The following is a 26,830-nucleotide window of genomic DNA, read 5'->3' on the forward strand; positions in this document are numbered from 1 at the left end:
CAATTTGAAGATTTATGTTTCGTTTCCCTAACAGCTGGAATTCGTGTTTCAGATTTACTGAAAGCGGAATATCGAGTGTAGTGGAGTGCGTGCGGTTCACGGCGCACTGGGTGTGGCCAGCGGAGCGGTGCGGCGGCGCGGCGGGCGCGCGCTGGCTGGCGCGGCTCAGCGTGAGCTCGGCGGGCTCGGCGCCGTCGCTGGCCGCGTCCAGCTCGGACGACGGCGGGTTCCTGCCGCGGCTGCGCGCGCCGCTGCGCCCCGCCGCCGCGCCGCCGCGCCTGCTGGCGTCCTCGCCCGCGCCCTGGCCGCCCTGGCCCGCCGCGTGGCCCGCCTGGTCGCCGCTGCACGTGTCCGACCTCAGCTCCGTGCCGTTCCCGAGCTCGGCCGACAACTCGCTGCCCACGCCGCCGTGGGGCGGGCGCGCCCGGCGCCGGCCGCCGCCGCGCCACCCGCGCCCGCGCCCGCTGTCCGAGCCGCCGCCGCACGAGGCGTCGCCCGAGAGCCGCTCGTCGTCCAGCGGCTTCGGCAGCAAGAACGCGTCGTCGTCGCAGCACAAGGGCGGCAGCGGCGCGGGCAGCGTGGCGGAGTGGCGGCCGCCGCCGTACCGCGCGCCGCCCGCGCCGCCGCGCGCGCTGGACGCCGGCTCCGTGGACGGCCACTACGAGTGGGACCGCGCGTCGCGCACGCCCACGCCCAGCACGCCGGCGCCGCGCCGCCTGGACCTGGTGGAGGCGCGCGTGCAGGCCATGAAGGAGGAGTTCCAGCTGTTCCGCAAGCGCCAGGCGCTGCGCCGCCGCTCGCCCGACGCCGCGCCGCGCCTCGCGCTGCCCGCCGAGAGCGTGTGCTGACACCGCCGACATACGCTTACTATAATACCTACTCATGTACGATACACTAAGTTACTCCGTATGATCGAATATTATGTACGAAACGATAGGTCTGGCGTGTAATTTTTAAGTCCGTTGTGTTGCGATCGTCCCGTATTGAATGTAGGAGCACCGCACGCACGTCAGTGGACGAAGGACCCACCGCCCGAGGGCCCCAGTGGATGCAGCCGGCGGGGCGCCCGCCCGGCGCCGCATGTGTCAATTATTGCGCGGGCGAGGGCGCGGCACTCCGCCGGACATTTATAACGCTTTAGGTATGAGCGGGGGGGCATCCACCGCACCGCTCATACCACATAATATGGTAGTTAATATTAAAGTAATTAACGATTTACAGTGGAGCGCGCCGGCCGGCGGCGGCGTAGCGACGGTACTATCCACACTGCAACTCTATCGCTTTACATTTTTAAAGCACCAAATGCACCACATTTTATTTAATTTTAGATCGAAAATAATCAAATTTTAAACAGGCCTGTCCTCCGTCGGTCGCCCGCGTTCCTTTATGATAAAATATACTTGAATAATGATAAGTCGTAGGTAAATAGTAATTAAAAATATGGGAATTACAAGACGAAGTGTATAAACTTTAGCTATACTTTGAAATATTTTTAATGGGTTTTTTTTTCAAGTACAAATTTGATTCGTTTTATATTAATTTATGTCTATGTTGTATAATTTTTAACTATGTAAATATGTAAAAACGTTAAATATCTTATACACCTTTATTTATTTAAAAAAATGAGGTTCTAAAAGCATTTAGCTGAAAGTTGTTGCGGCGTTAAACTATTTTCCAATTAAACTTTTTATTTACAAACTCGAGATGTTTATATATTAAAATTATATGAAAGCCTAAAAGCGTTACAAACGTCCTCAGTCAATTGTCCGATTACCTACTTATTTTATAAAATATTTGACTGAAACTATGCTGTAATTTAATTATATGATTGTATACCACGTTGCTTTAGACTGAGGCTCTTTCCTTGTCCGCCGTCTCCGACGTTGAATGTTGTTCCTCGATACACCCACCTTATAATTAAGATTAGTTATTCAGTCACTGAGAAGACTGTTAGTTCTGTTAAGTTCCGTGCATGGCCCCGCGTGCACCTGGCACTTTACTCTTTGAGCCGGATTGTGTTTGGTTATTTCGACAACCTCCTAATAAATAAGTATAAAATGTACGCTTTAAAGAAAATTGAAAATAACTTTATTCGTAACAGTAGATTCGGTAAGTAGTGTATGTGCGTGCATGGGTCGCCCAGTGGGTCACTGTCGCCGCCGGTAGCAAACGCAGGGCAGCTAGTGTTCAGTCAACGTTGTCCCGTGGAGATTGTTGCCAGTAGCCGAAATGTTGGCTCTACGTAATAGAGACTGTTCTACTTGGCAACATTCAGCTACGGGACAAGTTGACTGAACACTAGTGAAGACGTAGGGAAAACGAAAAGTCCGTGGTGTTAAGGCGTTTCCTACCGCGCGGTAGTTACTTTGACTATTCTAAGCATGTCGCGGAAAATAGTGAAAGTAACCGAATGCGAGAGTATAAATAAGTATATAATAAATAAACACGCCGTTGTATTTTGTAACAAGCGCATTATTTATACATAAGTTCACTGCCGACGAGATAGAATTAAGCTTAAAAAGAGATGGGATGATGGAATACATTTGACATGGACTCCTGGCCTGTCCCTTCAAACTCTCGTACTGCCGTATAGAAATGTAAACGTACTTATAGAAACGTAAAGTGCATTATTAAAGTAAAAGCAGCGTCCAGTTTCATGTCAAATATATTTGATTGCTGTGCCTCGACGTAATTATAAATAACGACACACTCATAGATATATTTCCTGTTATATTTATTTTATTGTTTTCCTCTAGACGGACTCCATAGATACACGAGATAGGTTAGATGTTCTGATTTGTGCAATAGAGATTCCCCCGTACAATATATGTTAAAGATAATGCTCAATTTTCGACTGACCAATTACTGGTAAAGATTGATTCGATACGAGACGTACAGAAATGAAAGCTTTGATAATTGAGCTTTTGGAGCTGTTCCGTTTAAACAGAAAGGCGGTGCCGAAAAAATAGTAAAGAGGGCCTTCGATCCTTCAGCTTTAATCATCAAACGAATGAAATTAAATTGAAATATAAGTAGTTTTGGATTTTAGGTCATTCTAGAATACATTTGAACAAGTACAAAAGTGCCATATTAGGTACCTAGTCGCGATACTCATTACTGATAAGTAGATGTTTACTGAAACCGCATATTTACTGTTTCGGAACAGCTACAAAAGCATCACTTTGTTTTACTGTATTGTGATATCTCGGATGTCCCGAAAATGACGGATTTATAGTGTAAATAATAATGTACGAAGATTTTCATAATACTCCAATCGACGGCTGAAAGTAACGAACGACCACATACCTACACCAAACACTTTATTCAGTAGTGTAGTTAAGGTTCACATGTGGCCTGGGCATGGCGTGCTTTTAACTTTAATAATGAAATGAAATAAAATAGTGAGTGATTATAACGTGTTCAATGAATATTGATGATCGCAGCCATGCGCAGGCGCACATGTAGCAAAAATATTATGTAACAATCACGTCACCGTTTAATAAAGGCATTATTGTGACACAGCCTTCTGTGTTTACGTGCTGTAACCGCATCACCACTCATTTCTATCGCAACGGAACTTTGTGTGAAAATGTAGCTTGTCGACAACTCTCAAAGACTGTCAGGACAATTTATTATTATTCTTTATTAAAATTGACATTAAAATACAATATTCAATAGTAAAATAATTGAGTCTGATAATTTGAATTGAAATGAAAAATGATAAATTTAACGCGGATTCGCTCATTGGACATTGAAGCTTGTAACGTTGAACTGAGCACCATTAATCAAAGGGAAACTAACTCTAAGTCTTGTAACTACGTGCTAAATTAAAACGGCACTGGTGCGTATTATCTGATATTCTAAACGTATACAATCAAGAGTAATAGGTTAATAGCTCAAACCATGTGATATCTAGTCTTTTTCTATTTTGAAGCATTTTTCCGTTGCTTAACGAACGTGTCACGTGATATCGTTGTAACCGCAGACAGATTCCGTGATAATTTCTGGTATACATTCAGTCTGACTGCTGAATATGGCACTAAACCTAGTCTAGCTAGGAACATAAGTAACTAACAGCGAGATTTCTGTATAGTGCAAGCAGCCGACAAAATGGATGCCAATTACCCGGATCTGCTTGACAACATTAATTTTATTTGTTTCAGTTTGAAAACTAATAAATATAACACTTTAGCGACATCTTTTCATATATTAAAAGCACCCTATTTCCACAAGATTATTGTAAATTTAAATAAAAACGAAAGTCACTCAAAGTCTGCATTTCGTACCATCATTCGACAATTTCTATAGACTAAAAGGAAAAGATAGCAATATTATTAGGCTAATGTAACTAAATCGTATATCAGATTTGTATAAAGGAATGTAAGTAACGAAAAATAAGTAAAGCACACTGGCTATAAACTTGGTCCCAAAATGGTATTCTTACCCTCTTCGTTGAAGATGGCATTTGAAGGTGGCAAAAGAAGTCGTCTTTATACGAGTACCTAAAACTAAAGCTGCGCTCCTACAGGCTAGTATAAGGTACTTTAGCTCTGTAGATGGCGATCAAAATTGTTTCTGTGAAATCCGTCAATTCATACAAACAAGTGATCGCCGCGCCGCTTCAGGACGTCACCACGCCGTTGCCTCACGCCAGTTTCAAATGCCACCTGCATCGTCATCACTGTATCCCCTGAACAAGCACAATATCTCAGCACAATAGATGTTGAAGTCTGTACAGCATGATCGACCAGCTTGCCCAGCACACGCCACCGTTTTATAGACTCAAAGATATTGGTTATTTTGATTCTTAGAATATTTTTAGTTATAAGTGTTGAGGTCATGTGTTTACTGTGTAAGCACAGAATGGAATCAATTCAAAATACAATAATGTTGCCACAATTAACTCGTTGTATTATTTAAAGTACCTACCTTTACAGTTGTGTAGACTTTGCACAGTTATCCGTGCAAGATCCGTAAAAAATACTTATATTCCTAGTCAACCATTTATGATGCACCATTTACCTCTAATGGCAAAACTAGAGCCACAAAATTAACAACTGCAATTAGTCCGCCCTAGCTAATGACTCGACTGAAAAAAGTGAAGATATAAGTAATAGGCAAAATGCATTTCAGCGAATAACGATAACTTAAAAATTGCATAATGCATGCTGATAACTGGCGTTATGGAGGGTGTCAGGTGCCTCATTATACCCCTGCCTGCTCTACTTCGCTGCTGACATCCTTGTGTGAAAACTGATAAAATGGTTTTGAGAAAATTCCTTTTCGTCAATGTTTACGTTGTCTGCTTAAACGGTGAGTTGTGAATCATGACGGTACTAGAATTCTGTTATATGCTGCACCTAGTCTGGACAAGATATTAGACTAGATCTACACTGAGTTAACTCACACAGTTCCAGGTGAATAAAACTATTATATCAGCACTTATCGCATCCGAGATGCCAACGGTTCTCCACTGCTAAACATTCTGGCACGCTAAATCATATAAAACATTCTTACGTTTGCACCCTCATCTTAATTTGCCTATAAACTAACGAGGTGGAAGGTGGAAGACATGTCATTGTGATCTACCGAGCCCCCCATGGAATCAGCCATGCTAATCCTTCCCAAAACCTAATCCATTCCAGCCTATGTACACCAGTGTGTACTGCTATAGGCAGGCTGAAGATGATGATGAATTAATTCCAGCTCTAGAGTACGAGCACATCTATGGTCCACTATACGGCAAGGAGTGGGTGTTGATGGCAGGAGACGACGGCAACCCTTACTACGTCAACCTGACTAGTGACGACGCGGCCGATGACGGACACAGGGGAATGTTCACACCGGAAATATACTTTAACCTGTATACACGGTAACTACTGTTTGGTTTAAATTCGTTTTTTTAAACGATGTTCGGAGTAAAGCGTGAGTACGGTCGTTAGTTACAAAGGGGTAGGCAGATTTTTCTCGAAACGTTTTCATGCACTTTATTCTCTTGTGATAGATCGCGATCCGTACAGCCAAAAGGAATGATACTTTGTGCAAAAGCTTGATATACCTATTAATGATAACCTAAGAAAACAATAATTATTTTGTAGACAGAACGCTGATGAAGCAGAATTGCTCGTACCGTGCAATGGTAATGTAGAAAGCGAACACTTCGACAAAGAAAATGATGTAAAAGTGATAACCCATGGATGGATGTCTGGCGGCAGTACTGAATGGCTAAAACAAATGAAGGACGCATATTTACGTACCACTTCATCGAATGTCATTGTAGTAGACTGGGGCGAAATTGCCAAAAATGTGATATATCCAGTACCAGCTAAGAAAACGAATAAAGTGGGTATGGAAATTGCGAAACTACTGGATGCTCTTTCACAATCATACGGCGTTAATGGATCTCGGATTCATCTGATAGGGCACAGTTTAGGCGCTCAAGTGATGGGGTATGCGGGTGAATATTCAAGTAATCGAGTGTCAAGAATAACTGGTAAGTTTTAATTATTATTAATTATGAAAAGAGAAAGCCCTAATATACGCCCTTGCGGCACCCCACATAAAATTTTCATAATAGGTAGGACAATTGAAAATAGAACGCAGGCTGTAATACTGATACGTTAAATGAAGCATCTCTTTTTATTCATGAGCATGAAAGTAATGATACAAAGTATCTCCACTAACACTGGTCCTCAACACCAGGTCTAGACCCCGCGCGCCCGCTATTTGAGCTCCCGGAGATGGGTGCCAGTCGCCGCCTGGACCCCAGCGACGCAGAGTTTGTGGACATCATCCACACGTGCGCAGGAGTGTACGGGTATTTAATGAGCCACGGTCATGCCGACTTCTACCCTAATGATGGGAGGCCCAGTCAACCGGGCTGCGAAGGCATACAGTATATTATCGGTACGTTGAAAGGGTCATCTACTTCTACTTATTCAAGTTTCTTTGACATAATCTTGATATCTTATCATGTAATTTTAATAATAGGTTTCATAGTTCAAACAGTAAAAGTATCTAGAAGTTGCTTATCTGTCCCATGTACATAGTACACAAGTGCTTACTCAACGTTCATTATTGTGGCTATTCCAGAGGCGTGCAGTCATGGTCGATCAGTTCAATATTATATCGAGTCGATAGGAAGCTCAAACAGTTTCGTCTCCACACAATGCTCTAGCTATGACGACTATATCGACGGGAGCTGTCAAGATAATGCCAAGAACCACATGGGAGCGTACGCGGATAGTACTATGGCGGGGGACTTTTATCTGCAAACGAACTCAGAGCCGAGATACTCTAAGGACGGTGACAATTAATCTACTTGAGTGGAAAATAAAAATGACTGAAAATTAACGACTTCAAGCATAAGCGCGTTTTTTATGTCTCTTCCTATCCTACATACTTCCTAACCACTCTCAGAGAAGTGCTATTACTAGGTGCAAAAATGTAGTTCCTACCTGCTGACATCGTTTTCATGCTCAGCTTATTTCTTTCTTCGACCAATTCACTTGAGTATGTATAGGAATGAATAAAAAATACGTAAATGTAAATATAATGGTATATTCTGGCAATACTTATGATATTTATTTAAAATGAATGTATCATAATAAACAAATCAATACTTAAATTAGTAACTATTGTAGTTGTATTATAAAAAATATATTGTACATTAACTACAACACATACAAATATAATATATATTTGAAATAGTTAAAAATAACTTTACATCTATGTAGGTATATTGCTCCAGATCCAGTCTTCCTTTTAGCCGATTTCTGCTCTTCCTTTGAAAACAAAATGAAAAATATATTATTTTCTATGTATTAACGACTATAATTTACGGTTTTTGCAGGAAATAATGTCAGAAAATACAGTTTTATGCGTCACTATCCATCAGTCGGGAAAAGAAGACAAATTGAAAATGAATCATCATGTTATACCTAAGTTTATGTAAAAGGTAGGTGACAGTATTCATATATTTTCTCCCTAAATATCTCTTAGTCTGTACCGTACTGTAGTAGCCGGTTGACTACACTAGGCGCGGCTGAACGGCGACAGTCTCATAGCTTATTCGCGAGACGGTGATAAGATACTATATGCTTCTACAATGGATATGGCTCATTGTTTTGTAACAAGTTGTTAAGAATTAAGAATGGTGGGACTCCCTTCCTACATATTTGGGAAAAGTCTGAATATGTGTTCTATTCTACGGCATATTCATAACTGTAAAGGTACATGGTTTAACTCACCAATATTTTTATATCTTCGAGTCGGATTTACTGCACAGCAAGAAACACCAAATCATCCCAGGATCCCAGAGATCCTAAAATGACATAAATAGTTATAGTATCTGTGGGGCTAATTATCAAACTATTTAAATACTGGTTTGTCAGAAAATGGTAGTTTATACATCAACATGAATCAGTCGGGAAAAGAAGACAAAAAAATATGAATCATCATTGAAATTACTACTAATATAAAAGCAGCTTAATTTATTATAACTTACCTACGTAAGTTATAATAAAGATGGCTATTTTCTTCGTCAACACATTTTCTTTGAGCAGCAGGTAGGTTGTCGTGACTAGTCGTCCCTTACCCTGTAATATAAAAAACCATAATTATAATATCAGCCAGGCACATTTATACTACAGTTCATAGTCATCATTAAATAATCAGATAAATCAATGTTTATACATCAATATACATCAGTCGGGAAAAGAAGACAAAAATTGAGAATCATCATGAACTTTAGAAACCGTTTATTTTATAGCAAGTCAAATTTATAGTTTACTGTTTAACTTACCGTCGAATAGTGTATAATGTATATTTCTTATCTCCCACATTTTCCATGTCTCCGGTTGTGTCTTCACTTGCTATGGCTGCTTCCCAACAGTCTGTAACATTCAAAAACTATTAATATTTTCAAATTCTTTTCATCCAAAATGTAAAGCCTCATTTTTATATCAGAAAAAATAGTTTTTATACATCAATATGTATCAGTCGGGAAAAGAAGACAAAAATAATGAATCATCATTTTAAAGGGGAATTGTTTCAAAAAAGATAATTTCTAAGAGCTGTAAAGTAAATATTACCTTGGTCCCGTAGCTTGCACAAGTGATGACGCGCGGCATTCAGCTAGAAATGTGTATATCCGTACAAAGGCCGTCTGAAACAATATAACGCAATTTAGTATTATTAGGTACAGTCAGCTGCTTTAGTAGCTATACACTTTTGTACCTTGTCAAAATACTTACTAAACAAATCGTCGACGTTTGAATGAACGAATAGACAGTTAGTGAGTTTGACAAGGTTCAAAAGTGTATAGCTACTAAATCAGCTGACTGTACATTATAATATCTTCTACTTTCCACTTTACACAAATGCATAGCTGCTCCTAAAGGGAGACAGATAAATTTCATAATAATTGCATTTGTTTTAATATACGTTTACTTTTACTTCCTACCCGCAATCGGGACGTGTTTTCACCTACTAAACAAACAAAATGCTCACCTTTTAAGAGCGGCAGACGAGTTCATCAAAAAGCGGGCACCTGTAAAATAAACACAGTATTACTAAAGAGAACTGTTTTCTATTGGAATCACACAAGCAGGCCTAGAGTGGTTATGGTAAATTTCGTCACGCCCATTCTAGGCCTGCAACCCTTTCATAATTCCTTACACACAGTCGTTCATTCATCGTTGAAAAGCTTTAGATTTTCATATTGATGTCTATATCAGGTTTCATAAGTAAGTAGTTTATATTTTTAGAAGGTTGTTAAACGTTTCTTAAGTATTTCATCAGTGTAGATTTTGGTAAATATAAAGACATGGAATCTTTCCATCCTTCCAGGCGCCATAAAGGTTATTAAAAAAAACTAAATACACCAACGAAAACAATGTTGTGGGTCCAAAACTTTATGCACTAGGCACTGTATTAGGAGCAATAAAGTATTGCAAATAGTTATTCTCGTAGAAGAGATCGAATATTCGTATGCATATTTATCTGAAGCAGAAAGTTATGGGATCTACTTTTAATGGCTAGTAGGTACATCACATGCACCGTGCACATCCACTAACGAAAATAAACGATAGATTTAAATATAATAAATGTGTGAAATATAATAAATATGCATTCGAGTATTTTATCTATGTTTATATCTTATGTTGTAGAAACTTATAAAACCTGAAAATAAATCAAAAGACACAATACAACTACAACAGACCGTACCAGAAAATGTATAATGTATGAGTGTAGTTCAGGTATGGAACACATGGTAAAATGAGAATACTGTTGGCCTGTGTGCCGAAGGCGGGGAGTTAAATCATAATTTTATTTGGATACCTAGTGAGGAAAAACTTCGAAACAATCAAGATTGCTGGTAGGCATAATGACTCATGTTTTTGGGAACTGTATCTTCTCTCTCTCTCTTGTTTCGCAAAAGTTACCTTCTGTAGTCAATGACCACATATCAGTATAAAGGTGCCGACACACCATCGGACGCGGCTGTCAGCCGCGACTTAAAGGTATCTAGGTAATGAATATACACTACGCTGTTCAAACTATCGGACGTAAGTCGCAGACGTAACCTTGGGCGGACCTTCAGCTTTCAGACGTCCGAGAGCGATCTGGCACAAACTGTCCCAAAAGACCGTGCACACTTATCAGTCGCGGCTGACAGCTGCGGCCATCAGCCGCGTCCGATGGTGTGTTGGCACCTTCAGGTGCTTTGTACATAGTTGACATTCTTCCTGCGAAGAGTTATTCTATGGCATACTTTTTTGTTACTGGTACGGTCCGGTATAGCTTCATGAAAAAATACTTGCAAATATTGACGATATTCGTAGAAGTAGAAACCAATTTAATGAAGGCGTTCATTGTTTGCCATCTACGTTATACCAATAGATAAAAAATGACTATACAAAAACGAACTATCTCCTTCACACGAAGCGCTGTTGAAGCGGGAAACTTGGCGGTGACTAGATGGGGCTGGATACAACCACGACTATATGCTCATGTTTTACGTAGTCAGTCATCAATGTATAATAATAATATTTAAATATCATTGGAAAAAACGTACCAACCTCTTCTACGTGTGATGAGAACACGAGTGAGAGCACACATGAGAGCATGACAACACACACCTATATGGATGTGAAAATAGAAGATGGCGCCACCGCACCGTTCCAATAGCTCATTTTTTTATAACGAAAGTAGTTTCTTTAGAAACTTTTCTCCAATTGTCCTTGGGACTAAGGAAAGAGTGATAGGCTTACGTTCGATCTAAATATACCTATAATACTATGGTCTACTACTATAAGGGAGTCGACAATGCTGCCATTTTCACCTTTGCATCTGAGCTTGAAGCATTTAGCTTCTCGCTTGCTGAAGTCCGAGTGGGCCAGATGCCGATTTATATATGTTTTTCTATATAGATAACATATTAATTGTCGTTGAGGTAGGTACATGTGTAGACTGAGGTTCCAGGTGGAAAGTAAAATTATATTGATTTCTACATCACCATCACCCGCGCAATGGCAGTAGAAATATTGAAATTTAAAGTCGACACTTGTGTTAGGTACCTAGACTTATGAAATAATAAGCGCTTACTGCCTTCATCGGGCCCACATATTATTATGTCATGTTTCAGCAGGATTGATCATTTTATAACAACGTGTTATTCGTATGTATATCAGGCAGCGGCAATTTATTTTTCAGAGACAAAGTTATGGTACATGTCCATTGTCCATGACCTAATATTTATGTAGGTATTTTTTACCGCTATGATGTCCAAATATTATAAATATCCGAGATTAAACCTGTAAGAAAAAATATTTAAACAATGGTAAGGTTTCAGGATTCGTTGACGAATCTTCTTTTCAGTAAGCATTATATAGTTTAGAATATAAAATTAAAATGTGCATTCTGATAAGAATATTGTATGTTTTCCTTGACTTGTGAAAGTGCATTGATTACTTCACCCAACTGCAATTTTAAATGCCAGGATTTCTTACGGATCAATAAGTTAACTATAAAGTTACAGTTATTGTGCCAGCAAGTATAAGTACATTTAAATTAATAATCCCAATAAAGAATATCCCACTGCTGGGCAAAGGACTCTTTATAAAATTGACATTAATAATTTTAGATTAGACATTAATTATTAAAAATATAATATATTTATATTTTTAATACAAATTAAATTTAAATATATTTAATTAAATAGAGCTGATACAGCTAAAATAAATAGAGAATATACTTTAACAGTAAATAAAATTATTTACTTTCGAGTTACATTTCACTGTCCAGTTTAGAAACAAAGCTATTATGTAAATATACCTGTAAGTTAAAATGCTGCTTTTGAAAACGTGGACACAGAGCACGATTGTGTACATCCGGTAGCAGAGTTCTTCCAGCGGGGTTACCATCACCGAACATTGGCAATCGACAATCCTAAAGCAGCATCGCTTATCTGTGAAATCTACGTCAGATCAATTTGTATGGATCTGACAGATGTTTGTCAGATAAATTATGCTGCTTTAGGATTGTCGATTGCTAACGTGTCGGTCGTGGTGGTAGCAGGTCTCCGTTTCTTCTTGTCCTCGGAACCTATAGAAGGCTGTGATGGAAGCGACAAAATACGAAAGCATCAACAAACGAAGCACCGTAAAGGTGAAAGATATTCGCCATACAGCTGTAGCGCCTTTAGGGAACCCTTTGAAGACGATAATTCTTGATAATAATGAATGTTTTGTTATGACTGTTTGTAAGCTAAATACGGAGAATCGGAGATAGGTATATCAAACAGCCCATGGTATGACATCTTTTGACGACTAGAGTTCAGAGGTTCAAGAGTGATGGACAAATTATAATGTAAGAAATAATACAAATGATGAAACGAGGAAAATTTATGCGATACGAAACGTATTAAGTATGTTTCTTAATATTATAAAACTTGTTTGTAGTAGAGATAATCAAAATGATGAGATGAATATTATTAATGGTGAGGTTTGAGCATCCGGTATATCATGAAAACTCCAAAAGAGAAAAGGTGAAAGAAATAGATGGATTGTATGAATGAAAAATGTTATTGAGAGATCGTGACATAAGATATGCCGAACTACTTTGGGAATAATATGGCGATATTGGCGATGATAAGGTTGCAAGAGCGAAGACAGACTATTGTAATACTTTATTTTAATGCCGCCGTCCAGAAGTGGAATATAATGGGAGATTTTCCACCATAGAAAACAACCATAGACAAAAACCGATTGTAGATGGCTCTAGCAAAACTTCATACTGAACAGGGCTGCACTTTTTTTAGACGGCATAGATTCCAGTCCTTTCACTCAATACAAAAACCCAATGGATGTGAATTCAACCATATGCGATAACTAGCTGTTATGTTATGCATAATATTAAGTGTTACCTAGTTAAAGACAGATTTGTATGATTTATGACAACTTTCGTTCCCTCAGAAGAATACAGCTCATAAAAAAACGACAGGCCGATGGTCATCTATCGGACGATTTTGGAACTTTTAAACTGTCAAGGAAAATCTCCCATTGGCTAATATCAGATAATGAGTACAGGATGGCTTCGAAATAAATTGATAAATGGTCAAATTGATAAAAAGTTACAAATTATAATAAGTTTTATCTGACTGAAGAACATCAGTGGGTGGGTCAACCCCTAAGGTTAACATTACATATTAACCAAACTATAATATACTTATTGCTTTTTTAACCATCTTTTTCAATACTCATATCACAAGACAAAAAATAAGAGGAGAAACTTAAATAATACATATTTCAGCAGCAGCACCCACACCCACGTTAGGAAGTGTATTTTTTATAAATAATATTTATATACAAAACCTGAAAGAAAAATATTAGAATGGTTTCAAATCAATAATTTGATACTAAAAAATGTTTTTTATTTCCAAGTATCCTCATGTGTAAGATAAGAAAAAAATATGAATGCATGATTTATCAATTCTCATGTGTCTGGAACCTCATGTAGTACTACCATGAGGTTTCGAATACACCTATTCATTCTGACTAATGTTTTTTTTTTATTCATACAAACTATGAAATCACTTTCTTCCATTCATAGCGTCAATTTTGAAAATTACTTTCTAATAGGCCCTTAGACCTGACAGGCTCTCTAAGTAACAAATTTGAAGTTTTTAGACCAAGCTGTTTGGGTTGCGAGTTCACTCTAGGTTAGCCATTCAGCATAAAGGATTCTGTATTGTAAGCAAAAAGAAAGATGACTCCTGAGTCCAGAACAACTTTTGTTCCAAAACTTTTTTAGGTTAAACTTTTCGGCTCTCTATACTATTTTGGCAAATGTTATACTCAAGCTGAAAAAAATATACTTACGTTGATGCACAACACACAAAGATTGGTTTACCTTTTGTGCCAAGTTGGAATGAATGCAGTAAGTATCAATAGGTTATTAATAATCGATACATATGAACAATCTCAAAAATACTGAAATAGCGCAGGATTGTGCGCTATTCAATTTTGTGTTTTGATGTAAAGTTCATGTGAATATCTTTCATCGTTTACGCAAACTATATTTAGACTATTGTTGTAAATTAGGTTCCCAGTAAGTCACTAGGTGAAAATCTAGGTTTACCTGTTGCCCAGCAACTGAGGCCTGAGACCTATGTATGATGTGGCTATGTGTATGATGATGATGATGATGATGATGTTGGGTGTAGATTGACAACCCTGTCGATCTGCTATTCGTGTAAACGTATATCTCTTGGTTAGCTCGTGGTGATTTTAGCAGTGGGCATAGCCGATGAACTGGTTATTCATCTCCCAGAAATAGCTTCTGGGACATCTTTTCCGCCACATCTTTGTTTCTTTAATAGCCGTTACTCGAGCTGCAGAGAAAATAAAATAATATAATGTTATACACATGATGTGTTGTCGTTATGGACGGACACCTCTTCTATGCCAAAATCCAATATGTATGAATATGTAAAGGCTAAATTTAATATTGTTCATTTCCATGGTACACGCACAAAGTTGCTGTGGAATAATACAGTACCTATCAATAGCGATCACACGGATCGAAATCCAAATTAATAATCTTTAGGTGATGCTGTGCAGTATAAAAATTGTATATTGTTGTTTTACTACATCAAGGTACATAAAATTTTCGGTGCTTATGTTATGTTATTTCATGGTTTACCTTCTTCTTTGTTTAGTTATGAAAGTTATGATTATCTGTTTTCTTTGTTCTCAATTTTCAATTCATCAAGAAATAATATTTTTATAGAACTAAGATTTAAGTTGAGTCTTTAAATAAATGCGTAAAGCTTAGTACTTAATAAGTAGTTGAAAACCGTGCAGCACCTCAGGCTTATTTTGCTGTTAGTACAGCTAAAGGCTCCTTACCAAGATCCCACCTGACATGATGATGGCGATGACTGCTGTATTTTTTATGATAAGTTGATAACCCACCAACCCAGTCGGCCTTCTATGAAAGTATTACTTATTCACTTCGCCTCAAAATGTTTTTCCCGCGAAGGACAAAATGCTCCTCAGCATTTGAATCATATTACTAATTTTCAAAACCTTCCATATCCAAATTAGCCAAATCAGTCCCATTAGTTTTCATTTTCTCCTTCCAATGGCTTCCCTTTCTATGATCTCTTACCCCCTCCCTCCAATCTCTTCTCTTTCTATGATCTCCTATCCCCTCCCGTTATCTACCTTCCTCATTGTTTTTTACACACACATCCCCTACCCTCCGTTTCCCATTTGCTCTCTCCGCTTGCCATCTATCCCTTCCCCTCAGCTTCAATTTATTCCACTCACTCCTCTGCACTTTCAACCCCTGGCCTTCCCTCGACTTTGATTACCTTCCCTCCCTCCCTCCTCCCTTTCACAAAAGCTACCCAAATTTATATTTTAACATATCCACCCCTTCGCGCAGCAACAAGTGACCCAATGACGCAGTGGTCAGTGACACTGACTCTTGTGCCGATGGCCACTCCCTCCTTGGGGTGTACACCGAAGAAAGGGATAAAAATGTCTTGTCCGCAACGTCACATTTTAATTTTTATTTCATTGCGTTATAGTTTTTTTCCTAATTATTACCCATTAAATTTTCAATTTTCTCGATGCTGCTCGTTAAATATAACCCATAAAATTTTCAGATTTTGGCACCCTTTTAATGGTAGTATTTTGAAAAATGCTGAAAATGTAGTTACTAATAAGAAATACATTTGAATAAAAGTCTTCTGGTTCTGCGTTTAAATTGAAACCTTTGAACAACTGTGTGATAAACCCCTTTAAAGTTATGATTAAATAATCTATCTTAGTGGACTCTTAGAGTCACTGAGTCTTAGAGACACTTAGAGAAACCTGGGTGCCAAATTTACAGTTTTTATGCTTAGCAGGTGGATTGTGTGTTGAATCCCTTCTGTCATGCAGGACAAGGAATTTTATAAGCAAACATGAGAATAAATGTATTTGTGGATGACCAGATCAACATAGGCGCCCCATAGAATAAAAATAAGGACGTTTCTAAATAATTAGGCAAAATTTAAGTGTAGAGATATTTTATTTTAATTTAAGAGATAATTTCATTAATACTAATAACGTATGTTAAGCAACACGTGATAACTAAGAACTACAAATTATTGTTATAAAAGTCACATACTAAATGGATCATCCCATCATCATCAACAATGTCCGTAACGCATATTGTGGAAGATAATTAGCTTGTAGTTTTTGAAAATATTGGCTTCTTTAGGATAAGTAACCTTTACGTTCATTTAATTACATTTAATTCTTCTTAGACCAAAAATGGGCCTATTAAATGATCTGTGTACAAATTATGTTACAAAGTGTACATTTAACTTGTAAAATTCTCTTTTATATCTGTGACGGTTATTGAAAGCCATTTCAGATACAATATTTTTTTATTTTTTAAAAAAACAGTTAAAACCGGTGGGGCTAAGTCCAAAATGTGTCACAGTCTGGACATTGTTTTCATGGAATGACCCAAATACTTCTGGAATTATAGTATGTAGTTTCACATAGCGGTGGTTCCATAATTTATATTTATTTCACGGGTACAGTACCTACAGAAATTTGTAAACATTATCGGTATTTTCATACTATGCGTAAGAAAATAATGTTCATGAATAAGTCAGTCTTTAAATGCTGACGAGCTTTTGAAAATGCTCATTTATAAATAAGAGAAAGTAATGTTTTAATTTAAATAACTGATTAACTAACAGATAACTGTGAAGAGATTCACTGCGCTTAGAAACTGTAGAATAAAACTGATCCATCTTACTAAAGAAACTAGACTGATGCTTAGCGCTGTCAAATTGGTTTTGGTAAAACTTTAAAGTTGTTATAATTTGTGTTTCAGCAGAAATTTCATTCGATTTAAGCAGTCTTCTACTAATATAAAAATATAGGTGTTGGAAAATAAATACATGAAATTGTAGTTTTAAGAGTGAATTTAAAGTTAGAGTTAGTTATTTGCGTAGGATGTTTTCCCACGACAGAATTGAACAGCACAATAATAAAATAAATAAAACTATTCAGAAATTATTATACAAAAAAATCTCGGAAGATGCTATTCACTATTAAAATTTACACCTATCTTAACCTAATACACAATCGCACTGAATAAGAAAAATGTATCTATAATAATTTTAGTGATGTAACTAAATTTTAATCCTAATTTATAAAATTGCAATACATATTTGTGTAAGAAAAACACGCTGTTTTCCGGTTTCCAACCCTACCCATCCTTCCTCCATCCACCTTGTTGTGTGACGTACCGCGGAACAGAGAATCCGACAGACGTCGCAACCGTTCACCGTGGCAATAAAAGTACGCGTTAGCTTAAAACAAAAGACTCCTGTTTAGAAGTACGGCCGGAGCGTGGTCGCGGCTTTGATCGCGTGTGTCATGGAGTGGGTTAGTTTAGAATCGACGGCGTTTGTTTGGGAAATCTTCGATTTGGCGCGGCCCCTCCCAGCGCGAGGCGGGCCCGTCGTCGTACCCGCGGCCCATGTCGAACTGCTCTCTGAAGCCTCCATCCTAAGTGAGCACATTACTTTCCAATAGAATCACGCTTGCAACTTAACTACTTATAATCACAGCTACATACAATTGTTCAATTTCAGCGCACACTCAGTGTTATATTAAAACCATAAAGTTTCAGTTGAAACTTTGAGTCGGGATAGACTCTGTTGGCATCAAGATTGAGTCCGTAAGGAAAGATTTCAAGTCATATTGTGTTAACCGTATTATAGCAAAGTCCAGAATCGACAGAAAAAAGTAAGTTTTATAGTTTTAAATACCTAATTTATCATGGAATAACCGCTCATAAAAAGCGGGGTGACTTCCTAAGTAAAATATAAGTCGCAGTCTATTGCAAATAAACATAAAAAAATGTGTAAAAAGGTGAAGATGATGCTAATAATAGCATGCAGTGTTCGTTGTGTAAGTGGTAGGTTATATAGATTCGCTAAGATGGGCTAACGCCCCACAAGGGTTCTTACATTATAAAACGTATTATTAACTTAGCTAAATGAGCGACGCGAGACCTGTTCCTTTATCCATATTATACCTCCGGCGCACCCCGGACATCAGCGAAAGACGCTAATCTGGCTGGACAAGCCAATAGCTTAGGGTTTGTCACTATGGTGAACGCTACGAAGAATTAGACGAGTTATAATAGCAAAACAATGAGAAGTAGGTTGTAGGTGTCCTAAATATGGCTATTAAAAATTATATCTATCCAAAAGCTACGAATAGCAATTTCACACTTCTGTTGTAGAAATATTGGAATGATTCATATGATATCTGACAACAGCTAGACAAATAATATTTTGGGAATAAAACTTCTTATATTAGATTAATAAATAAATTATGTAGTAACTATATGAACATGACCACGATGAAATGAGAATTTAAATGTAATATTTACACTGAAGAAAACTAAAAACAATAATTGAAACGTGGATTTTGATTTAATATACGAATGATAGAACACTCATAAGAATATTCCACTAAAAGATAAACAAAATCAGCGATGAGGCACATATTTTTAGAAGCCAAAGACAGCTTATTAGGAATCAGATAACAGTAGACTTTTATCTGAATCATTATAAATCAACCAGTTTAAATGGTTGCGTAGGAATGTAGGCAGGCGTAGTTTTCAAAAGGCGTTAATTCAGTTTAGATAATAAACACATGGAAAATAACTTTCAAGATCATCACTTCTCAAAATTCAAAGGCAACACAACAAATCGGTCGATCCGCAAACTTCAACAAAGAATCCTAACTCTCCTTTAATCGTAGATCGTAACGGTTTTTTTCTCTATATCCAGCGTTTAGGCAGGGCAATATGATTTTCCCTCGTTAATTATAACAATCCTTGTAGGTAGCTTCTTTCATTAGTATACTTCAACTTAAAACTAATAATACGTAAGGTGTCGGTGGTAGTTATTACTTTTTTCTCATCGTTTCTAAGGAACTTAACTATAAATAGGTTAACAAGATACGATTAGGATTTAAATACACGCATCGGCATCGCTACTAAAAGCCTTTGTGTTGTTAGTCATCAACTCCGTCTCATAGGGATCAATACATACATTTTTAATTTTGCTAATGACGAATCACATAAATGTTTCAGAGCAGTATGCATTTGTATTAAAATTGAGATATTTGAAGACCTCAGTGTAAGTGATATGCGAAACTTACGCCAGTCAATTGCTGTATTATGATAAAAAAATATCAAGATAAAATAGTAGCTAGTACATACAACTACATATTTTTGACAAGGATAAAATTATTTTCAATGGAATGGTTTTTGTAAGTTTGCGATGCCGAAGTTTTGTCAATAGAATCAGATATTCAATAGTAATCATACCATACGGTTAATACACTGGTTTGCTGTAAAACTGCAACCAGTTCCGGATAAAATATGTATGTATAAGCATAGTTCTTAAAGTTTGCAGTTAAGTTATGGTTTTAATACGCTCATTGGAGAAAATAACGAATGGTAATCTTGAAATTTCAGAAATAAGTTTAAAATTAAATAGAGGAGAGAGTGCCAAGGTCCAAATACTAGATGGATTGATTTGTTCTGCGGAACCTTGTCACAGTCTCGTAAACTGTGCAAAGTACTCACCATTGGCGACTGGTTCGAGTCAAACATGCCATCTTGGCGGTCCAAAAGCGAGTTCAACCTTTGAGCCTGCAAAAGGAAATTCATCAGTTATTTAAATTGTAAACTACAGTATATGTCTTTTGGTGTGGATAATCGCTAAAAAAAGCTTCACCATATAAACTTTTAACCTTTCCTATGCCGAACGGCCGCGCACACATGTAACTGCCGTCTGCCGGCGCTTTTTGACAGTAGAGAGCGCCCGCGCGGGAATCACATTTATATGAATATTTGGGTATTATTGTTTGGTACTCAATAATGTATCGATTGTAATTTATTGTCAGATAGCTAATGAACATGTTACAATGAATTTTATTGGTTATAATAGTTTTATTTGATTTCTATAGGTCATTGATTACAGATTTTTACTTGAAACTGCACCCATCACAGAAAAATACCTCTATTTCTATATAATTTTAGTTTCAATCCAGGTTTTTTTATACTTATTACTTGAAGAGATTATAAAGCTATCAACTGATATCAATAAAGTATAAACTCTGGAGGAAAAAGATTCATAATTTATATTTTGAAAACTGACTATAATTTGCTTTATTTCAAAAGACTCCATTTTCTGTACATGTGCATGTGTGCGTGACAAGAGCTTGCTCCAGTGCGCCGTGTGACAGATCTGTCCCAAACCAAGGGTGTTCACTTTTGATGAAATTAAACAAGAATGATAATATTTTTATAATGTTTCGTATTTTAGCATACTAAATGATAAAAACATAAACGTAAGTTACTTACTGAATCATATTTACTTATTTGTTAACCTACTTTCAACAAATATGATACTATAAATATATACATATATAAATACATATATTTATTTATATAAATAGGACAGGTGATCACCCTCTCAGACTCATGTACACATCGATATCATTCTAAAGAGCCTAAACTTCACGTTCACTAGAGCGATGATCCTAAAAAATAAAACACGCTGTATAACAACCCAACGCACTTCGTGTACATACACGAGCGGCGGCCATTTTGTTTGCGTATGTGTGTGTGTGAATTTTGGATGCACCTCGATAAATATTGATTTTCTCTAATATTTTGGCTATTTATTGAATAAACCGATATAAATATGTATTATCAATAAAATTATCTTTATAAATGATATAAATTATTTATTGATGTTTTTACATAACAGTCTAGAAAACAGTTTACAAAGTTACGCACCCTTTAGGCAATAATCCGGTACAATTATAGATCGATAAAAACTCGATTTTTTGTATTTTTTTCAACTATTGATTTATCACTATACCTTCAAAATTGAATAAATAACAAGAACACATAGTATTTACTTACCTTTTGACGTTTTTTCCATACGAAATCACTATTTTATTACCAGCAGTCACGAGTACAAGGACTGTTCGAGGTACCCAAATTTGAATTTCGCGCTACTAGTAAACAAGTGAAGTTTTTGACTCAATGAATGTTGTCGATGGTTGTTTCATTCATATAGAATAAATTACAGGTGATTTCATACTCTATTTCATGGTAATTAATAACTAAAATCACAAAAATCGCGATGAAGTGCTCTTGGGACAGATCTGTCACTAGGCAGACAAGGGGGGTTGGGACAGATCTGGCACACGGCATTCTAGAGGTTAATGGGACGTGACTTTTAAGGGGCAACATTTTTTTATTCGAATTTTCGCACGTCTTTGTACAATAGTTGTTCAGCCTGACATGACAAGCTGCAGCCCCTTTCGGCTAAGTTTTTTTTGTCATGTTTTGACCATATTAGCTGCTCCGCGAGCTTGCTTCGCCTTAAAAAGGTTTCCCGTGGGAATTCTGGGATAAAAAGTAACCTATGTGTTATCCAGAGTGTCAGCTAACTCGATACCAAATTTAATTTAAATCGGTTCAGCTGTTTTGACGTGAAGAAGTAACAAACATACACACACACACACAGACGTACTCACAAACTTTCGCCTTCATAATATTAGTAGCCTGTACACCGACCTGCACAAACAGCGTGTTCTCCTGCTGGCGGCGGCGCAGCTCGTCGTCCTGCTTGCGCATGCGCAGCGCCAGCTCGTCCTCGCGCTGCTGCAGCTCGTGCCGCTCGGCGCCGCGCCGCTGCTCCGCCGCCAGCTCTGCCAGCTCCCACGAGCGCTTCTGCCGCTCGCGGTCCTGCTCGCGCTGCCGGAGCTGCTCGCGCAGAAGCTCGGTTTCGTGCTCGTATCTGAGAGGAGGAATAAGCTGCTGTTAGTGACGGGGTTTGTGAAGGTTTAAAAGTCGGAACTAAATAATGCAGATATGGTATGTTGCCCACCTTGTATGTACTATGCAAAGTATGAGTGCTTTCTGATCTTTGTATTTTAGCTTTCAGACTTATATAAAAGAACCCTAACTAAATAGCCAACTAGCAAGATACAAAGATCCATGACTCAACAAAGACTGTAGAGTTATTCTTCTTGCAACGCACATACATAAAAAACGTAGCCTTTTAAATAAATCACTATTGATGATGCTAGTTTCACCCATGCTGATACAGCTACGGTGACATGCTGGTTAGTTGGTGTACCCTTGTATGGCGAACATAGTCAACCTACATATCTAACAGCAGTTATTTATTTAGTTTTTCTTTTATAAATTATTCTCTTGGTGGATTGCGCGGGGCACCCCGTAATACCTAGTACAGACAATACTAGGACCTTGCAAATTGTTTCAAACATGGTGTTTTTTATAACATAAACATTTTCATATTTATTTTCAGTTTTTGACTCACTTGGCATACTCCATCTGCGCCTCCAGCTTCTCCTCCTCGGCAGCGAGCTCCTTCTTGAGCGCGTCCTCCTTCTGCTTGTGCAGCTCGTGCAGCTGCTTCCAGCGCGTGCCGTACTCGTGCTCGAAGCTGTTGGGCTCCGAGAAGCGGGGGCCCACCTGGCGGGGGGAATGATTGTTGTAATGTGAGGGGACATGTCATATGGCTCTTCTACACACAGACGTGTGGTCGCTTTAGAGATTCGTCTGCAGATGCATTCACGTATGCAGACGTGTAGAGGAACCTATACACGATTACATGGGCTACAGACTTTATATCGTTCATCCGAGAATGCACTAAAGGAGCCTCCCTAGGTGACTCATCAAGACACACGGAATTTTAGCGTCTGAGGCTAATCTGTCCAGGAAATCCTTACACCATGTTGACATGATATGCATGGCATACTCTTAAAAATTCCGCAATCTAGTAAATTGTAGACAGATAATCTTCAAACAGTAGGTTTTGCAAAAGTGTGACTAGAGCAACATACCTCGCGAGCACGCATGAATTCAGGGTGCTTCTTGGGCAAGTTCTTCTCCGGGTATCCATCAAACTCATCAGGCTCCTCGTAGCTCTCCACAATCACGGGACGCAGAGACCTGTCAACAACAAAAAACTTTGTAAAATATTCTGTAAGTAAAAAGTAGAGATGCCACGAATATTCGGCAACTATTCGGTATTCGGCCTATTCGGCCAGTTTTTTCAGTATTCGGTATTCGGCCGAATAGTATGTAGTATTCGGCCGAATACCGAATACTTAAAAAAGTAGCAAATATCTTACAAAAAGGAATAAAAAAATCAATTTAATCGAAACATTTAACTATCAAACAATAATTTATTGCGAAAAGCAAATTTATTGCAGTTGCGCTTTTTTTCATAAAATATGCAATACCTGCTACTGAGACACAGGTATTTTTTAACAAAATATAAGGTTTGGCTACTGATTCGAGTTGGTACAACTGGTGGTCAACCAGTTATACAGATCTGCGTAAGATTAAGAAGAACACTTTTTAAATAAAACTTTAACTTATTGAATTATACTGGATCACCTGCCGAATATTCGGTGGCCGAATATTCGGTATTCGGCTGAGAGCGCCGGCCGAATATTCGGTATTCGGTATTCGGCCAAATCACTATTCGTGGCAACACTAGTAAAAAGGATATTATTAGCCAAATGGGATACCTAACATTTAAATAATAATAATAATAATTAAATAGGGGTTAGTGCTACTATACCTATTGATTCATAAAAGGGAACAGTGGGACTACCATTGGAGGCGGTTCTCAATGGAAATACCCAAAAAACAGCTAAAAAATACTTACGACGTCAAAAAGAAGCACTTCTCCGTGCAGTTCCTGATAGCGGCCAGCGCGCTCGGCTTCCTCGCGTACTCAACGACGCCCTCGCCGAGCGTCTTCCCGCGGTCATCCACCCTCACGTAGGCGCGCTCGATCTTGCCGAAGATCTCGAAGGCGCGGTACAGCAGCTCGTTGGACACGAAGGGCGGCAGGTTCTTGACGCGGACGGCGCTGTTGTGCGGGGCGAAGCGCACGCGGAGGGCGCGCCCGTTGCGCATCTTGCCGTCGAGCTCGCGCTTCGCCTTCTCCGCGTTCACGCGGTAGTCCTGGTGGTGAAGGTTGGTTTGTGGTTATGTGTTATGAAATCTGCTATAGTTATAGCGCAGGCAGAGGGTTGCATTGCTGCATCTGTCTGCGGACACTCCACATTTATGTTAGATATTATAATTTAAAAATGTTATCGTATAATAGATTCTATTGTTATGCAATAATATCAAAAGGTGACCACTTGGTAAGATCTCTGTGAACTTATTGATCCATGAATACACTTACCATTTTAATAAATCCAAAGTTCTTTTCTTTGTTGACAAACAGCTCAGCAGTCTCCCCATAGGCTGAGAACAGCTGAGTGATCTCTTCCTCCGAGACATCATTGGTGAGGTTCCCAATGTACAGACGGCTTCTTCCACTGAACTTTGACTCTGTCTGCTCTAGAGGGGGCAGGTCCAGGATGGGGCCCATCAAGTCCTTCAGTTTATTCATCAGCATGTGCTCCTGTTACAAGATGTAAGATGAAGTTTGTTAGGCAATAGGAAGAAGAGAGCTGGCCATGACTGGTTAAGCATGGTGAATGCAGATTTATGTTATTTTGACTAATATTATTATAATAACCAATAAAATACATTTTTTCTTCCAGCAAAAATGGCTATTACAACAAAAACCAAGTATAAAAATTATAAAAAAAAATCTAACTACACATACATAGCTCACCTCTCGCTGAGCGGGAGGTTTGCCGCTCATGTCGTCCCTCGGTGGCCGTCCTCCCTGGTTGCCTCTCTGCTGGTTGCGAGGTGGGCCCCCCTGCTGGCCAGGACCTCCCTGGCGCTGACCTCCCTGTTGGCCCTGGCCTGGTCCACCTTGGCGAGGTCCACCAAACTGACGGTTGCCAGCAGGTCTGTTGCCTTGAGCCCAAGTGCCGCCTTGCTTGTTAGGTCCTCCAAAGCCTCCATTCATATTCTACAATGATATAAAGGATATATTAAGGCTAAAACAAAAAAAAATATATATTTATCAATATTGGTGAAAACAAATTGAAGACAAACCTTCTGGGGTTGATTGTTGTCATCCTTCTTAGCTTGTTGGTTGAATCCAGTGTTCTGTTGCATCAAAGGCTTGGGGGCTTCAGTGGGGGCTGCCACGGAATCCACTTTATCAGCAACAGGCTTTGGTGGGGTTTGCTGCACTGGTTTGCCCTGCTGAGCTACCTGGTTGTTGGGCTGTGGTTGTTGGTTCTGAGCAGGCGGGGTAGTCTTTTGGCCCTGAGCAGGTGTCTGGTTGGGGCGCTGTGCCTGGTTCTGGTTAGCAGCAGGCTGGTTTGGTCTTGCCTGCTGGTTCTGGGCCGGTTGCTGGTTAGGACGAGGTTGTTGATTCTGGTTGGGAGTCTGATTCTGGGCTGCCTGAGCTGGCTTTTCAGCAGGCTTGTTCTACAGAGAAAAAATGAATTTATTTTGGTAACAAATAATTGTATTTCATTATAATATTTCCTGAGCTTATGTTCACTAGTAGCTTTTGAGAAGTACTGCTAACAATGTAGAAAAAGCATTCACGGCCAAAAATAACTAAATATGTAACAAAATGGCCGTCGATGGACAAAGCTGTTGATTATCTTTTACACGCACTTAAACCTACATAGATGTATGCTAACAACACATAAGTAGAAATTTCATGATTGAAAGATACACTAGTAGCTTTATAAACATATATTTTAACAAAGATACAGTTACTGACCTCAATCGGGCGTTGACCCTGATTTTGGTTTTGATTGCGTTGCTGGTTATTGTCGAACCGAGTCTGTCTGAATCCGCCTCCACCTCGGTTACCACGACGGGGGCCTTGCCTCTGAGGTTGAGGTTGACCTCCAAATCCACGATTGTAGTTATTCATTGCGTGCATTTGCATTCTGAAAGGGAAAAGAGGCAATGAAAAACCCCACGCCATCACTATCACTGGAGCTGGACGTTAGACGTTCAAACTCCTTCTCTCATATCCACAATTTAACACTTATTATACTTACACTTATTTATAACAAATAACAGATTTATTCCACAGTGAAATTATTAATAATAATTAGCACTTTTTCAAATTGACTAGCAGGCGTCCTTTCGGCACGGCATCAGTCAATGAAACAAAATGGCGGCGTGAGTGAGCGAGCGACGTGACGCTTGTAGTGACGTACGACATTTCCGGTTGTCTATGGTTTTTAACCAGCCATAAAGGTACCTACACACTAGCGGACTCTTTGTCGTTCAGCTTTCAGCCGTC

General features: G+C 38.8%; 3 protein-coding genes and 1 long non-coding RNA gene across 12 annotated transcripts in view; 2 read left to right on the forward strand and 2 right to left on the reverse strand.

Annotated features, from left to right (window-relative positions):
• Nucleotides 1-4,903, forward strand: part of LOC105394468 (protein turtle) — a 73,798-nt gene extending 68,895 nt beyond the window's left edge. For 4 of the 7 annotated variants that reach the window (XM_048624387.1, XM_048624386.1, XM_048624385.1 and 1 more), the window contains one exon: nt 53-4,903. In XM_048624387.1, the coding sequence (XP_048480344.1) occupies nt 53-848 (796 nt within the window). In that variant the 3' untranslated portion in view covers nt 849-4,903. The remainder of the gene's footprint in view (nt 1-52) is intronic. The other 3 variants (XR_007266822.1, XR_007266821.1, XM_048624388.1) reach the window with 3 other exon arrangements.
• A 424-nt stretch (nt 4,904-5,327) lies between these two features.
• LOC105394472 (pancreatic triacylglycerol lipase) lies at nt 5,328-7,316 on the forward strand. The gene is made up of 5 exons (XM_048624474.1): nt 5,328-5,333; nt 5,646-5,872; nt 6,099-6,346; nt 6,703-6,906; nt 7,093-7,316. The coding sequence occupies exons 1-5, from the start codon at nt 5,328-5,330 to the stop codon at nt 7,314-7,316; spliced, it is 909 nt and encodes a 302-aa protein (XP_048480431.1).
• Nucleotides 7,317-7,544: 228 nt separating this feature from the next.
• Nucleotides 7,545-8,503, reverse strand: LOC125489224. Its single transcript, XR_007266824.1, has 2 exons — nt 8,250-8,503; nt 7,545-7,784 (listed from the first exon to the last, which is right to left on the reverse strand). It is a non-coding gene; the product is annotated as an uncharacterized LOC125489224 (long non-coding RNA).
• A 35-nt stretch (nt 8,504-8,538) lies between these two features.
• Nucleotides 8,539-26,742, reverse strand: LOC105394469 (hrp65 protein). Of its 3 annotated transcripts, XR_007266823.1 has the most exons (14): nt 26,583-26,742; nt 26,297-26,468; nt 25,612-25,992; nt 25,271-25,525; nt 24,842-25,063; nt 24,314-24,615; nt 23,481-23,589; nt 22,955-23,109; nt 22,186-22,408; nt 20,179-20,244; nt 9,511-9,550; nt 9,093-9,166; nt 8,804-8,894; nt 8,539-8,597 (listed from the first exon to the last, which is right to left on the reverse strand). XR_007266823.1 is itself a non-coding variant. In XM_048624391.1 (11 exons), exons 2-11 carry the CDS (start codon nt 26,465-26,467, stop codon nt 17,964-17,966), a joined length of 1,992 nt encoding a protein of 663 aa, XP_048480348.1. In that variant the 5' UTR covers nt 26,468; nt 26,583-26,742; the 3' UTR covers nt 16,563-17,963. The 3 variants fall into 3 exon arrangements, 2 of the variants coding, with proteins under 2 accessions (XP_048480348.1, XP_048480347.1); XM_048624391.1 differs by lacking the exons at nt 8,539-8,597; nt 8,804-8,894; nt 9,093-9,166; nt 9,511-9,550 and adding an exon at nt 16,563-18,080 and having other exon boundaries at nt 25,280-25,525; XM_048624390.1 differs by lacking the exons at nt 8,539-8,597; nt 8,804-8,894; nt 9,093-9,166; nt 9,511-9,550 and adding an exon at nt 16,563-18,080.
• Between the last annotated feature and the right edge of the window lie 88 nt (nt 26,743-26,830).

This window comes from Plutella xylostella, chromosome 12 (genome assembly GCF_932276165.1).
Source record: "Plutella xylostella chromosome 12, ilPluXylo3.1, whole genome shotgun sequence".
Taxonomy (NCBI): domain Eukaryota; kingdom Metazoa; phylum Arthropoda; class Insecta; order Lepidoptera; family Plutellidae; genus Plutella; species Plutella xylostella.